This window comes from Manduca sexta, chromosome 25 (genome assembly GCF_014839805.1).
Source record: "Manduca sexta isolate Smith_Timp_Sample1 chromosome 25, JHU_Msex_v1.0, whole genome shotgun sequence".
In the NCBI taxonomy this organism is placed as follows: domain Eukaryota; kingdom Metazoa; phylum Arthropoda; class Insecta; order Lepidoptera; family Sphingidae; genus Manduca; species Manduca sexta.
The window spans coordinates 15330101-15347128 of NC_051139.1; the positions used below are offsets into that span (position 1 = coordinate 15330101).

The window sequence follows — 17028 nt, forward strand, 5'->3', positions numbered from 1 at the left end:
GACGGAAACTCGGAAAACACCGCGCCCTGTCATCGGACCAATGAATTAAACCAGTTTTAAACTGTCCAAGTTGGCATTAAAAACGAACTCATTACAAAAACAATCCACTATCCTTTGTGAACGAAGGTTGAGAGGCCAAACGCGGCAATGTCAACCAGCACGACGCCTTGACGACCCCTCCAAAACGGGAAAACTTTCCCGGCAGTGACATCTGTATGCGGCAGATGCGACCGGGGCAATCCCTACGGCTTACAATTACAATAGACAACAAACCTTAACAGAACACCAATAAGGTCGTCATTTGATTGATTAGACACCAATAGGGTTGCACTTACGGCCCGCGCTCGCCCGTCGCGCCTGCAAATTCGATTGGACACATCTCTCGTACAACACTGGCATGGTGGTCGAACTAATGATCCGGAACCGGGAGTGAGTTCACGACACTGTTCAGTTGTAATCCATTTGTTTAATTTTGAATTTGGAATTTGGCGGGCGGCGGGGAAGCGGCGCAAGGTGGCGGTCGGCGGCGGACGGTGGCGGAAGGTGGCGGACCAGTGTTGTGGCACACGGCCCGGCGCGCACTGTCCGCGACTCAACTCGGCCTACACTTATAGCTAGTGAACTAACGGCAGTCAGCCAGTCGGCCGCCCCATGTAAAATTCAAACCACCCTAAAATAGGCTTGCTGTGTTTTTGTAATACCACATGAAAAGCAATGAACTATATTTTTTCTAGATTTTCAATGTTTTTGAACATCATATTTTTGTTGCCTGATGATAAGTGGTGACCATATGAGCAAAACGCGTATGCTACGTTTTACGACGGCAATGACGATTGCAAAAGCGGGATTCGGGCGCATTATTAACCTTTAAATTTCCTTATTTAAAATTCTTAAGACGATATTAGCCTGTTGCGCCGATGAAACAAAATCACAAAGGAAAGAGAACATATCACTGCAATTTTCCGTGACATGCAAATTAAAAAACCACCAGAACCCGGGAATTTCACAAACATGGCAATACCACATACGAGTATACCACACGGCATGTTAATTATCATGGAAAAAGCAACGGCGACATTTATAATACACGGTTAATTTCGGAAGGCGTACATCACTGGGACATCCTTCCTGCTCTAGGAATAAAGGCAAGTTTTTACAAAGGTCAGCACTAGAATAGAAGCCGTGCACGCGACCTTTGACTCTCGCTCCTCGACGAGAGCCTACTGACCGCAATACTTCGAGAGCACTCGGCTTTGATCGCATATAGCTTGAAAAAAAAGTCTTAACTTTGTATGACATCAGAGTGGTGACGTCATATATGTATAAAAACCTAGATGACGTTACATTTATATATAATGGCGATACCAAATTTTTTAGCCACTACAATAAGGCATTGAGTATTTAAATTGAGCTAATTAAAGTTCTAAATAAAGAAAGCGCATTTATTAAACCTGATAAAATTAATTATATGCTTTTACGCTATGAAAAATGCACGATTATTTTAATTTTTCACTTTCCACTTAGCATTAAGTAAACCAGATTAAGGTCTATTATAAGACCTGTGTTTTAATCTCCATAAATTTATCAAGTTTTTTCATTAAGATTATGTAAAAAGAAAACTATTAATCGTTACTCATTTCCTGATGATTATTTATTTTTTACCAAACCCGTTATCTATGTGACACTCATGAAGAAATATTACAAGCAATAAAATCTCGCAAAATATATCAAAGGCAAGTTGTTTCGACCATAAAAATGTACAAGACAAAAGGAAACACGGCACATAAATTCAATTAAACAGAATTATCTTTTCAACAATGGGTACGAAATAATGAGTGGTAAGAAAGTGTTATTTAATTAAGAGCGATGCGTTGCGCTCGAGTCCCGTTCTCAAGGTGGGAACAATGAATTTATTATGACCCCGCATTGTAATTGTGGGAACCCGCCGCCCGGCGCCTATTTGTACCGTTCCTGGCCATTTTTCTACTGGATTTGTAAGTATTGTTCTTTATATATAAGGAAATATAGCAAAATGGAAATATGCAATACCATATCGTTCTAACTTTCAATTTCGCTGTGCACTTGTCTATAATAAAACCTACTGGTTTATAATAAATTGTCAATGATTCTTCCTTTTTTAAATTATTGGTACATTGTTTTTTTCTCAAATGTCAATTATAATTCGTATATTTTACAAATGCATTACAATACCTTGCAATAAATATAGAAATTATGTAAACTTTTATATCCCCTGTGAAGTAGGTATATTTATGGAAATTATAATATAAGTATGCTATTAGCGATCAAAAGAAAATTCAACGTTCTGCCATTACCCTCAAGATCGTTAGAAGTTATTTCTCAAGTGTTTAAGCATTAGGAGCTGGACTTTGAATACAAAAGTAAAAGGGCGAAACCTTAAACTCTCACATTTCACATTTCTAGTTCCATCATGTTCCCTTTCAAGTATTATAATGCAAATAGAGCACCCACATCCTACAATCTACACAAATTATTTCCGTCCCATTATATGATGGATAAAAACCCATCAAAACATTGGATTTTAGATATAAATTCCAATTCCGGGCGAACTTCGTGTATTTCTCGAAGCCAAGTATTGTGGGTGTGGAACCCTCGATGTCCCAGTTTGAATCGAACTTGAGTCAGTTTTTGATATCCCGAGACAAGTTTGACAAATGGAAAGACCACAGCAGACGACCTTGGCGATACGACTTTATAAAGCACCAACTCAGCAAAAAGTTAAACACCCCACGACCCTGGTAGGTTCGTATTTTTAAGACAGATTGCCCGATAAATTTCACGTTAGCAAATCTTAAAAAATCTCACGCGAAACGTCAATTTGCGCTCTTGAATAAAAACAATATTGAACTCTATTTACAACACCAATGGCCACAAGTTCGCAACAATGTGGGACAAGTATCGAGGACGCAGTCGTCAGTCGCCAGTCGCTACCGACAACGCACAACCGCTGCCAAATATATTATGCAATCAGATGACATAACCAGAGCGGAGATACGATAGCGACCACCTCAGTGCGGTAGGTCGTGAACTTGGAAACACCGGCTGAATTATTACATTTGACATTATGCTGATAGCTTGTGTTTCGCTAAAAATACCCGCGGATGCAATTTTAATGACTTATTTTTGTAGAAATATGTAGATTTGCGAAATGGTTGGAAATTGCGGTTGTTAATAAAACCTATAGATCTAAACGGCTAGTAGGTCAAGTAGAATGTAACAATGGCTTTAGAAAAATGAATTCGACGCCCAAAAGCGATAACACCTAAAAATATTCTAAAAACCGTGAAATGAAATTTTCCCTACACCTAAAAACATAATTATTCGAAATATCCCGTAGAAAACACACGGCCGTGTCTCGCGTTGCACAGTTACGCGATTTTTTAGACGTAAAAACACAGCCCGCAATTAAAACGTCACCCATCACGCATTTTCACAGCTAATTGATACCCGCGAACCTCAAACGTTTTGACGCTTGCTCGCTGTTTTATTTATATTTTTTTTATTATGGTGTTACTACCTCCGGACATAGACAAACTTACGTATATCTTCCAAACACCATTCAATCAATACTCGATGCTTGTGACAGTGGACGACACGCTATAGAGCGATGACCACCGCCATGACACCAATACCACACATTAATAGATTGAACGTAATTATTGTATGGAATTACGTACAATTTGTATTCATGGTAATGGTAAGTAATGGAACACGTAATGTAACTTATACACGAATTTATGCTATCTGTAAATTAAGTTTCTTTTTTGCGAAGCATCCGCTCCCTATTTATCATGAGATGAAACTAAACTCTATAATCCATGAGCGCACTAGTCACACATCTGCTTGCACCTTTGTAAAAAACGGGTTGAGATTATGTGTGTTAAATAACAGCATTTTTTTTTTATTATAGAAACATCAACCATGAAACATAAAATGTTTTATTATATTTAATTGTCATTGTCTTGTTTAAAATAGAAAAATTCAATTCTCAGTACTACAGTACTTGCATTGCAGAGTGCAAACTCTTAAAAAATCATAAAGCTGAACAGTGAATCTCCTAATTTTCACGTATAACCATTCACCCACCTGTTCGGCAAACATTCGAAACGCTAACCCCTACCTACTACTAGACATCTCTATTTCTTTTTCATTCCATAGTGTGATAAAAGCTTCACAGCCGAGTAGGCAATGAAAGCTTTTCTAAAGAGAAGTGTGAACAATAACTTTGTTACAAATTATAATATGTATTTCATAATGTAAATCTTATGAAATTAATATTTTATGTATCATAATGTAAATTCAATTATAATCTTCGATCCGATCCCGAAAATAAACCTATCAAAATACGTTATATGTAAGCATGTTTCTTTTTTTTTTCGAAGAAACTTTGTCCAGATTCAGATTCGCGATGGATCGGAAATAGCGATTGAAATCGTTTATTACGAACGGTGGCTACGGGAAATAATAAGGCGCACATAACATCCAGGCGCAACTTTTGCACCCCCTTTTCGCCGTGCGTATTCCGTTCCATAATGTAGAAGATGATGAGCCATAATGTGATAGAGGGTGAGCCTATTGCAATATCAGGCACAAATTCCAGATGCCAAGCTGATACTGAGTAGAAAAACCCAATACCAGTTTGCCCAATTCGGAGATCGAAACCGAGACCTCAGCGCCGCAGTCGTACCGTAATAAACCTAAGAAGAATCTTCGAGAACCCATGTTACCATCCACTAATCAGGTCACCATAACACGGCGGCAGATCGCGTGACCGTCCGGTACTATCACTCACTATCAATATTTGTACGAACGATCGACGAGCGGTGATTAACGTCGCGCCGTCGATTTTTTGTTGTACTCACTATATAGAACACGTTGAGGTCGTGTTGGTTCAATATTTTTATTACCCGGCTGACGTTTACCTCTCCTTCAACAATACAACGAAGTTATGTTTGGTAATCGTCACAAAAGAATATCTTGTAGGCTCTTTTTATACTGACATGGAATGTGAATGATGCATTTTACCCAATAGTAAGTAATGTGCAGTACTAAGTACAAACACAGAAGTCGTGTCGACAAATGAGAGTTACAACTCTAACGGTCTACAGAATTATGATCCCTGAATTACACCATATTAATAGTGATATCTATTTATTTTATCAACGTAATTCGGTAAGTTAGCTCCATTGTTAAGAACTTCAACCAAAACGCAATTTAAATCGCAAACGGTTTGGAAAGCATTTGAAAAACACACGTGCCAAGCCAAAATAAACGTTTTTTAAAGATGCTATTTTATCAACAATAAAACCCACGTAAACATCAAATCCCGTGACAAAAATAGAATATAAACTTAGTAAATCCATACGTATCCGACACGTACTTGCACTACAATGTAACCGCCACAATTTAAAGTGATTCATGGACTTCATAAACACTAAACGACACGCTACATTGAGGCTAATGATATAATTTAACAATAAAGAATATACACGTGGAACAATAACACAATTCACTTCAAACGGACGAATCATTAATAAAAACGTATACGTAGGAGTAAAAGTTGTTATCAACGTAGTTGTGGAGTTACTTAAAGTTTAAAGAGACGTCAAAAGGTTATTAGTTTCCGATCTAAGTTCATTAATTTAAAATACAATCAGATGGACTTAGCGTAAAAGGTAGTACTCGTTAAAACCGAAATAGCAACGCATAGCAATGCAAGACGCTATTTTAGCATCCACACGACAGTTAGAACTATAGCTTACATCATAACGAGGAAAACCAGAAACACCATTAAAATCAACATCGAGAATGAGTACAAAAAGATTACTGCTCTTGACATGCGTTGCGGTCTCATCGCATTTAATGATTACAAACCGTAAAATAGAAATGGGAACCATGAACTCGGAACTTATTTTTAAATTAAACTACATAGGAGTTCATCTCTCAAATGCTGGTTCTATGAAAAATATGTTTCATAAGTAGAAGCAACACTATCCCCGAATGTTATAGGTTTCTTTTTATCCCGTCATCGGTCTTCTACGAACAAAGCCTCATGCAAAAGCTATAAACCGACTCAAATCTAATCTTAAGCTTTCTATGAGAGTAGAAAAATATTGTCTCCAGTTAGATTTATCTGTTTACCAATCTCTATAACGCTTACTTGCTCCAATAATGTGATATATTACAAAATAAAATTTTAGAGGTTTATTTTTCACTTTTCAATGAAAGCTTGTGTTGAATCGGTTATTTTTTAGATTCGCTATTGCACGCACAGAAAATACCACTTTTTTTAATTAAATTGAACACGGCGGTTTTCATTATTTGACTTATCACATTACTGGAGCAAAGAGGCGATATTATTATAAGCTTAGACTGTTGTTACTATACATTTATTATTTACCCATTCCACCGTATCACTAATTATAAAAATGATATCCACTTACCTTTTGTAGCCACTGGTATGGATTGCCGCGTCATGTCCTAAAACAGAAACAAAATATTACACAAGGAACTAAAAAAAATTCTGACAGAGCAAAATAAAAAATATTAAAAGCCCAAAGTAAAATTAAAATTAAACAATATGTATATACAAAAGAGAGAAGCCTTCACTCCCAGGTGGGTGCGTGGTGTTGAGAAATAGAAGACGGAATTTGGAATTTTGGAAACTTCATACAAAGATGCCAAAACTGGGAAAACGTTACTATCTACAACTTTTTAAAGTTTTTAAAATATGTGTTTCGGTATAGCGAATATTTGTTAAAATCTTTTTAAATTCTCTTAAGATGTTGAATAATTGAAACATATCTCTGCCTGGGTGGGAGATGCATAGGTATACATTTCTATTCAATAACAAAGTAAATAAAGTTTTGACGTTCATTTTTATTTCATATCAAAGTGTGCATTTTGATTTATCAATAATTGTAATAATCACGATTTATTCAAAAAGTTCAAGTCAATTGACAAACACTAAAGTCAATGGTAATGATGTATTACTAGTTCTTCCGTCGTAAATATCTTTACACGTCTTGTGATTTATTGTCACCTATACCTGCACAGAATATATTTACTTAAACATTTAGTTACATAAGTACCTGAATGTATCTGAATAAATTGGCATTAATTCTATCTGATCTCATCGGATTTGCTAAGAATCTACACACATCTTCAAATAAGTTGAATAAGTATGCAAGTGTCGGGTCATCTAGATTTACAATTCTGTCAATTTTTCCGCCACGCAGTAGTAAGACCATAGCGGTTCAAGAACATTGTAGCCTGTGTTTTTACTGTACGTTATGACATTTGACATGCACCAGAGTACCAGGCGCATGGCAATTCCAGGCAGCGTATTTTGAAGATCTGGATCATGATGCTATTTCTTGACACTAGCTGACTAGCGCCTCTGACTTATTAAACATCAAGCAAGCTATTTTACGTCATATAAAAATATATCCTAATACGCCATAGTAATTAAGAACCAAATTTACTTGGCTCGTAATCCCTAAAATCTATAGAAATTACTTTCATACAACGTCCATTACCAACATACAAAAAGCAAACCTATCACCGCCGCGACAGTCCCCGAGTTATTGCAAAAACCGCTCCTCAACTTGGCCATCAAATACCAATGCCGATACTCCGACACGACTAGGCATTACTTCGCAGAACTAGACCTAACTGGGTCAGTGGGCGAGACGTTTATCACCCCCCCCCCCCCCCAGCGCGAACGTCGCATCAGAATTTCCCCCGCGGTGCTGCATCTTGCTTGATGGATCGTTTCCCGTGATCTCGGCCTGTTGCGTTCGCTTTGCAACTGGTATGTTTGTACGTGTCTGATAGATTCTAATCTGGTATTGATTGAATGCTCTGTTATGGAACACAGACTGGTCCCGTTCATTGTGAAACATAGAAGCTATGGGTTGTCATTTCATTGGAAAACAACGTGCTAGGCGGTAGGTCTCTTCCGGATCTTTTTACTACTATTTAAAGAGACTGGATTATGGTTGTGATGACCACCAGGTAAGCAACATGCTCGTCACGTCATATGGTTAAAAAAATATGAATTCATGTTAAAAAAGAACAAAACCATAGACCGTAATATAACAAAAGTTTAGGTTACCTATCTCCAAAATGAATTACGAACAATATTTTAGATTCCAGTAAAATTTCTCACAGAAGGATATCTTTAAAAACAAAACCACATCTCCCATTCGCTATCCGATCCCGTGTTAAGCATTGCAATCTGTGTGAGTGTTGCAGTCGGGAATGACAACTCGGCAGACAATGCGTTGTCATTGTCGATCGCGAGACCATTGTGCAGCACCAGCTATTGTCGCTGTATTGAACGGTTTATACAACACTTTGTAAATGTCTCTTTAGCATTCAGGAACATGAGCCTTTTTATCTCTCATCCTAATACAAACAATTTAATATTTTTATAACTTAACACTGTATTTAAAGTTCAATTAATGATGAGACTGGCATGTTGATGGTATAGAAAGTCCTTAAATTTTATAAAAAATAAAAGCTTAGTACAAATTGCAACGACTAAATTGAGCCGACATCATCGCTATGACGCTTTGACCGTTAGGACCCCCTTGTAACTAGATGAAAACGGCCATGAGACATCACAACGTTAATACAGACAGGCTAACCTTATTATTATAAATGTAAAAGTTTGTGTTGATGTTAAGACTTAAGACTTTTAGAAGCACTTTGCGTACACGGCAAAAGTACAAATTGGCCAAGTTTTGCATTAACATAGCTTCTTTTTACGCAAGAAATAGTACATTAGGACTTTGATGCCGCAAAGGACTTTCATGCGAACCTTCCCTGCCAAAATTAAAAAGAAAAGATACTAGAAATGTTGATATCAAACCCGTTCATCAAATACACTGTATGTAAATGTAATTAATCCACCGGTAGCCATGTGCCGCAGTCCGGAAGCTGGGTTCGTTGATTGGATCAAGTTGGCTCGCCGATTCATCGGATTAGCTCAAAATTGACGTGAAGTGCCACACTATGCAAACCCGCGTGTTTTCTTGCTGATTGAATTAAATTCTGCAATTATTTTAGCTCAAGAAATCTTTAATTTTTTGACTAATAATCTCATAGTTATTGGGTCCATTTGACTGTAAAACGTAGTGGAGTTCATAACTTAACTGATTTCGCGAAGGTTATAATGCTAGCACTACCAAGACTGTCTGTAACCAGTAGAATCAGCACTAAGATATTTACATAATGCACTGCAAGGCACTGCATTGCGTACATTGAATTCCGTCCGACTTTAAACCCTATAAAACCAAATAAATTCACTGATTTCAATATCCCTCATGTCGGATCCGAACAGTATTTGCCCATTGCTGCTTCGCCGAACAAATAAACAAAGCAGTCCTACCCTGACTTCGAGTATTAGAAAGAAAGAAAAACATTTATATATAGGCCACAGATCGGGTGGTGAACATCATTTACAATAAATTAAACTTCTTATGAGGTAGGGGATAAAAATTTAAAAAAAAATACAGTTTTATATCATCCAGTGTGAATATTAGGTACCTACTAATAATTTAGCGAGACCTTCAATACAACATTGGGAAATAATAATAATACCAGCCCTGTATTATATACTTGCCCACTGCTGAGCACGGGTCTCCTCTACTACTGAGAGGGATTAGGCCTTAGTCCACCACGCTGGCCTAGTGCGGATTGGTAGACTTCACACACCTTCGAAATTCCTATAGAGAACTTCTCAGATATGCAGGTTTCCTCACGATGTTTTCCTTCACCGTTAAAGCGAACGATAAATTCACAAAGAATACACTTTGGGATTTGAACCTGCGGACATTCGTCTTGGCAGTCCATTCCACACCCAACTAGGCTATCGCCGCTATATATTGGGAAAATTCTATATTAATTATAACTTTCAAACTGAAAGACATCGACATTACAACTTATCGCTTCACAGACAAACTTACCTCATCAGATCGTCGGAACCTTAATGTAATTAAGAGAAACTAATTTATCAAGCCCCGGTCTAGAATCTAAATATAGCTAGACAAGCGGGAGATCTAATAGATTCTGAGGAGATCCCTACAATTTAGTTTAGATCGGGGTGGAGACGAGATGAGGAGGGTGGGAAGAAAAGATTACACCCACACCTATCCCGAAGGACAACGTTGAACCTGTGAGGTATTAATTAATTACTCGAGAGAGTTCGTATCGAATAGTTTAATTGAAAACGATTTCTATAAATAGTTTTTTTTAAACTTGCACGGCAGAGCGATCTCGCTGCATCTGATGTCAAATGGAGAGGGGTCCAATAGAATGTCGACTGACGAGAGATGATTACCCCACGGCAGTCGCCATAATTATGCCGGTCTGTTTGAACCGGATTAAAACGAGCTGATCCTGGAACGTGTCTCATCCACGTGGGCCACTATGGCGGGTTTTAAAACCTCGTGTTCGGTGGTCCCTATCCGGGCGAATATAATATATATCCTACTAGCAAGAAAATAAGTTTGAATAAGTTCCAATTTTGTTGCTTTTCAATGTCAGTATGTCTAACTCTAAATCAATACAATACATCTGTTTTGTTACACAATAACTAATAAAACAAATCTATAAAATATCACAATTTAATAACTATAAAAAATCAAACCTAGTTTACATATTATCTTCTTTAAAAACATGTAACCAAGTTCATATATTTTGGTAGTATTTTTTTACCATAAACAATGTAACTAAACTTTAAATACTACCAAAAATAAAATCGAATTACTGACGCATCACACAATAAACACTCAAGTTTATCTATTGTGTCACGCAACTGAAAGTTAACAAAACTACCACTCAGATTCTCTCTGTGCCTTGGAACTATGCCAGTAAAACCCAAGCCTCGGAGTTTGATGGAAAAATTAAGATTAAATATAACGTCTTTATTGTACGAATAAAATAACATATGCGTCATTGCGGAAATACTTAAGTTTTATTTCGTATGCAGTGCCGGATTAAAGATAGTGCAAACTTGGTTATATTACTTTTAAGTGTAGAATGTCGAATTTAAATGTTAATTGTATTGAAAATTAGCTTTCCAGTCTCAAATTTATATATAGATTTATGTTTTTCACAATATCAACACTTAAATTATTTATCATATCATATTTTACCGTTAAATTACGGTACCAACAAATCTGTAAAGTCACAGTACATTTCTGCAGTAAACCACACCCAATATCTTATAGGTATTAACAAAAAAAAGTTAGTGGAAACGCAAAATAATCACAACTTTAAACGCCCTTGTAAAGGTTATCTGCCAATATTAATAAGTAAACACAAATGTCAAACTGTAAATAAAGGCGTTGTTAAGCAAACACCCCATCAATCTATTATGATGGCACGATTCCAGAGATTGTGGGTGTGTGGCTAAAACGAGCAATACTTTAAAAACGGCAGCTATGCAAATCCACAAAGCATGAATGCGCGGAAGCGAGCTCATTATCTCCAACGACGAGTGGTACAGGCACGAACTGAAGGATTGTGCTGTAGTGGGCGAAGGGACCCGACCCTCATTTACTTAAATACGGTATGGTGTATAAATGATGTCCGTTTGATTGCTTCTAAACATAATCGTGTAACTTTTCTTTATTTACCTTTAACAAGAAGTAAAATAATTGTTGTGTTTACATTAATATCGATAAATCTGCATCTGCAATAATATCCTGTTATGTCCTTAAACTCTTTTTTATATTAAAATATACATAGGTTATTTTAACCTGTCTGGTTAAACCTACAACACATGTTCTTAGTTAGTATTTAACTATTTTATCCAACTTTTTCTTCATTACAAGTCTATTGTATACCTTTTAGTGACAGTATTACCAATAAAGTGGAATAGCAAAAGCTTTGTATTTATTTTAAATAATATACGGTGTTTCTGACAGTAAATTGTGTTTTGAATTGAAGATACGTTTTTGACCGCAATCATGTTTTAGAAGAGAAAAGAAACTACAGACCCATCACCAATGCATGAAGTGTGATCTCCTTCGCACAAGGTGTAGTAATTAAAATACCTAAGCGAGACATATCAATAACATTTTATTTAAGTATTTTTTATTTGGCTCCTCTTTACACACGAATACTTCAGTATATTCCATTAGAGCTGTTAATAATTTCCACGACTGTCCACGAACACGACTCACGAGTTCATGACACGTCGTGTTATCGATAGCACGACATGCACAAGACATTATATCTGTGCCCCATGTTCCACGTGCACCTGAGTGCGTGCCTGGCAAGGTCTATTCGGGCAGGTTGAATAGCCGGCGGCTGTTTACGCGGATGAGTCACGAGTGTGACCGCTGTACACTGTACGGTGACGTGCGCCCCAGGTTCAATGTTGAATTGGTTCTTATCAAGACAACTTTAGTTATAAGATGTTGGTTCTTATCACCAAGATGTTTCATAACTTTTGATACGTTAACTAGGCTTTAAAATGGACACCAAATTTTTATGATTTCTTAGGTTTACGCGAAAGTTAAACATTAAATTAAATAATTTTTCGTGGTCACGAAGGCTGCAAAGTCTTCGAAACGTCGAGAGAAAACTATAATATTAAAACCGTGATAAAATGAAAAAAAATAGATTAATTTTAAAACCGAATTTTAAGTAGGTATCGGTTTGTTCCCACGTCTTACACAAACCCTCCATTCGCTATTTGTTCGACAGGAGAACTAAGCGTGGGAGATCTCCCATATGCCTTGCATATTTAAATTGACTTTGGGAACACTGCAACAAGAGACTACAAATATCTATTTTTATATTCCAGATTTGCATTTTCCGTAATTTTGCTTCCTACCGCACCGTCTAAATGGTATCTAAGTGATCGTTTTTTCCAATAATTTCAGCAAAATTTTCAAAGGTACTAACCAAACATTAACACGATTAAGCTGACACCATTAACGGTCTGGTTGTAGATATTAATTGCGTTCCTTTTGTACGCGCACGCTTTGTGCGATCAACAAAGAAATGCTAACACTTTCACACACATAGGCAGAATGACTCACAAACTTGTCATTACGGCCTAATTTATTATTCGGGAAAACAGGATAATTTATTTTCATATTGTGTATTGACCCTTTATTTCTAAACGTTAATAATTATGTATAATTTAGGCAATGTTTTGACATTTTCTTGTATTAATATGAGTATTATAAAGGCGATATTCATTGGGTTAATTACTGACTGAATGTTCATTACTAATCAGGCATGGGGGCTTGTCTTAAAATAACAGAACTTTTATATTAGGCATTATAGAACTGAGTACCTAAACTGCCTTTAACATGGGGAAATATCCCGTAGGCAACGGAGGTTAAAACTATAATGCCTTGGAATAAAAATTTGGAAATACTGTAAATAATTGAAGTCTATTTACTTAGTCACATTTTTTGTTATATTCATAACTACTGCAATACAAAAGGATCGATATTTTATAAAGTACAATACATGAAAATAATAAATAGAATTATAATATAATCAACTACCTACATAAGGGCATAATATAATCGTAAAATCAAACTAGATATCAAAAATACGGGTCTATAGCGCGTTCAGCGCAGGCATAGGCGAGAACTACATTAAAAATACAATGCACAATGAAATCAAAAGCCTGAGCCACAGCTGATACACTCATGCACATTTTCACCAACCCTTGCTTAATATAAGGAGATTTTTACAACCAACTGAAACCAAAGCGTCTTGGCATCACTATGCAAAAATAATTTAAGAGACGTACCTAAAATCGCTTAGATTTGCGTCGGCCGTTAAGGAGGCCCTGAGGTTAAGAAAATGTTGGTGAAAACGGGCATTTAAAAGGCGTATATCATTTCGCAATTGGTTTATAAAACTACTTGAACAAAATGTCCGTTGTTGGACAGTACAGCGGCGCGTGGGACGGTGATTCATCCACGGGCTGATGTCACTGATCATGCCCAAAACGGTCTCAATCGCAGACAGGTGGATACAGAGTACCTACCGGCGACAAACATCAGTTAAATACACTACAAGAGCATTGTTTTGTCACTGAGCGGAACATAACTAATGGCGCAACGCTGTGACAATACCACGCTCGCAAATGAACACCATAACAAGCCGTAAGTGTGCAAATCATAGGTCGTGGGGCAACGCAACCGAAAATGTGAAAGAAAATAAAATTAAATTGCTGTGGCCAATGAGCTGAGGCAACGTGCGAGCGGACTGTACCGAACGTGAGTTGCGCACGGGCAGCGTGTGCCCGGAGTCGCCGGCGCCTTCAGCCTCCGCGCCCTCGCGCAGGAACCCGCCGTCGTCCGACGAGGAGCCCGACGGATCCTTCGCCATGTCAATCATACATCACATTACTGGCAACACTTACTGGCGCCGTCCGCCCCCCGCGCTGGACATGTGACGCCGGCGCGAAAGTGCATCCCTAATGCTCTAATGCATAAATAGTACGAGTTGAAAGTGAAACTGGAATGCTATTTGTGTATACGTGTGTGTAGTAAATCGATGCGTCCGGCGTCCGTCGACAGCAAAGACTGGAGGTCGCAGCTGTCAATAAGCGATAGAGCGAGCGCTGCACCGTGTCCGCCCTCACCAACGTCGCCCGTCATCGCCGTGGAGACCGTGCAATTAGGTAAATAATGTCCAACGTCAAGCGATGACAACTACGGTGGTCAGTGGTGTTAGCTGCAAATGATCACCTGCTAACTGATGATGAACGGGAACATTTCTACATTTTCCCCGGCGGTGGTGCGAAAGCCGTGATGCCGGCACTACGAGTCTATACTTCACTTCACTACGATCTTGATGGGCCTAGGGTAACTGAGCGAGTGTTCGGTGGTCATAGCGAAGAGTATGATGATGCGGTGGCAGCACGGCGGCATGGGCGCTGCGCACAATCGCCTGACGCGGATATGCGAGTGCAACTGTCTGGTGTCGATTAGCAACGCCGTCGGCGACCCAAACAATGAGAGTGATCGCGGCGTGGTACGCGCCCCGGCTCGCGAATCGATAACGTTATGCTTACCGATTTTAATCGCGCCATGTACAATCGATTAGACTGAGTATGAAGGAAAGCGCTTGCCAATGCGGGCTACGAAATGCCTACCATCTGCAGTGTGATCGCTTATCATTGTAAGAATTTATTGCGCCACCTCAAACCTACCGCAGGCAACGGAAGCAAGGCTGCACATATCGGACCGCATTACTCACCAGTAGGGCTGCCATCAATTATATTATTCATGCCGGACAAGGCATTAAACAACCCCGGACATTTATAAAATGATTGTTGGCCATGGATTTTTTATATTTTAATATTGTACATTTATAAATTGTAATTCTTGAACATGTTTATTTATTATTTAATTAAAATGTTCAAGATATTTTCTTCTGTTATGCTTTCGAAACTTTATCCATTTATAACTTCGACAGTTCTTTTACTTAGAAGTTAACATTACACTGGACATAACTAACACATAAAGTAGTAGAACTTACAGAAAAGCCTTTTTTTTCACAGAAATTAAAGCTTCACAGAGCTGAAACAATTTCCTGTTATATCAGGGTACATTCAAGACCGAGGGATCTTGAAAACTAAGAATGTACATGAAAGGATACCTTAAAGACTCCTGGCAGCCCTACATCCATTATATTTATCGCGTATTGATATAAACAAGGAGATAATGTTATGATGAATTGTAGATTAGTACGTTGAGATGAAATCGTTTGTTAAACTGCATAGGCGCGTTGGGGTAAGATCGTAGGAGGTATAACATCGTATAAATCAAATAACTCGTAATTGTGTTATAATTTTTGTTTTCGGACAAGACTACCTGCGACCCCATTTTGTACCCTACGTTCCACTAGTTCACATGAGTGAATCCGTCAAGTAAATAATGTTTACGGTGCTAACAAACAGAATGTCGGTGTTTTGTCGTTCCCTGGCAGATCCGGATTAACCCCATGCAAGAATGTGCCTAATTTTAATTGAGTATTTACTGTTTTCAATTAATTTTGTAGGTATATACTATCATAAAGGAAATAAATCTTGTGACTTGTTTATTCAAATATGTCGAAACACGTATATTCCCTGAGATCCGATCTTTACCCATACAATTATTTGTCGTTAAAGAACGGATAAAAATCGTTCGATCTAGCACTTGTAAAATATTGCAAGTTTTATCAAAATTTATACACGAAAACGTCTGAACTCACCAATTGTGTATTTTTTTTTAGCTCAGATGAATGGTCGATTTGGTTTATTTATTGTTTATTTACACGTGTATGTACTATTTCTTCGAATATTTTTAAAAATATCTACAGTATCACTCATGTGGGGTATGATCGTATGCCTACAACTATTAAAAAAACAAAGTTCGCTTCTAAAAATATCTTCCGAAATTTATAAATTTTTTTGAATGTTTATAAATGAATATTTAGATCAGAATATGCTCTTTTTATGGATTTTAGAATCCCTGTATCATAGACGATTTTAGATAGTAGTCCGAACTATACCTGTGAAGGTCCTATCTTTCTCACACATTTCTAAAAGTATGGTACATTTTTAAAGCCCTATAAAACATTAACTGTTATATATAAGGGATTGAAAAATATACACCATTTAGTATATTTAATAATATTTAGCTAAGTTAATGATTCATTATGATAGCTCTTATAGAATTATTGTAAAAAAATAATTCGGGAAGACTATTTAACACGTCGAAAAAGCGTCCGATTTAACCCCAACGCACCTTAAATCGCGCGGCGGACGGTTGTAAAATGATCGTATGTTCAATTGGAAAATGAGTTTACTACAATGTGTTTAATGGTTGTTGACCCGAGCTACACTAACACAAATACTAACGTTTCGTGATTGTTTTTATCTCTTTTTTTTCATAATGTATGTAATATGTCCAAGATGTTTGGTTTAAAATATTAAGAAACAGCTATGAAAAATTGTGT

At 37.4% G+C, this 17028-nt stretch overlaps 1 protein-coding gene across 3 annotated transcripts in view; it reads right to left on the minus strand.

Moving 5' to 3' along the window:
• Window positions 1-17028, minus strand: part of LOC115448135 (kinesin-like protein Klp10A) — a 76387-nt gene that overhangs the window by 20655 nt on the left and 38704 nt on the right. The window contains exons 1-2 of one of the 3 annotated variants that reach the window (XM_030175487.2): window positions 14772-14973; window positions 6483-6519 (exon numbers count right to left, since the gene is read on the minus strand). In XM_030175487.2, coding sequence (XP_030031347.1) covers window positions 6483-6516 — 34 coding nt within the window. In that variant the 5' untranslated portion in view covers window positions 6517-6519; window positions 14772-14973. Of the gene's footprint in view, window positions 1-335; window positions 569-6482; window positions 6520-14771; window positions 14974-17028 lie in introns of those variants that run through there. The other 2 variants (XM_030175455.2, XM_030175476.2) reach the window with 2 other exon arrangements.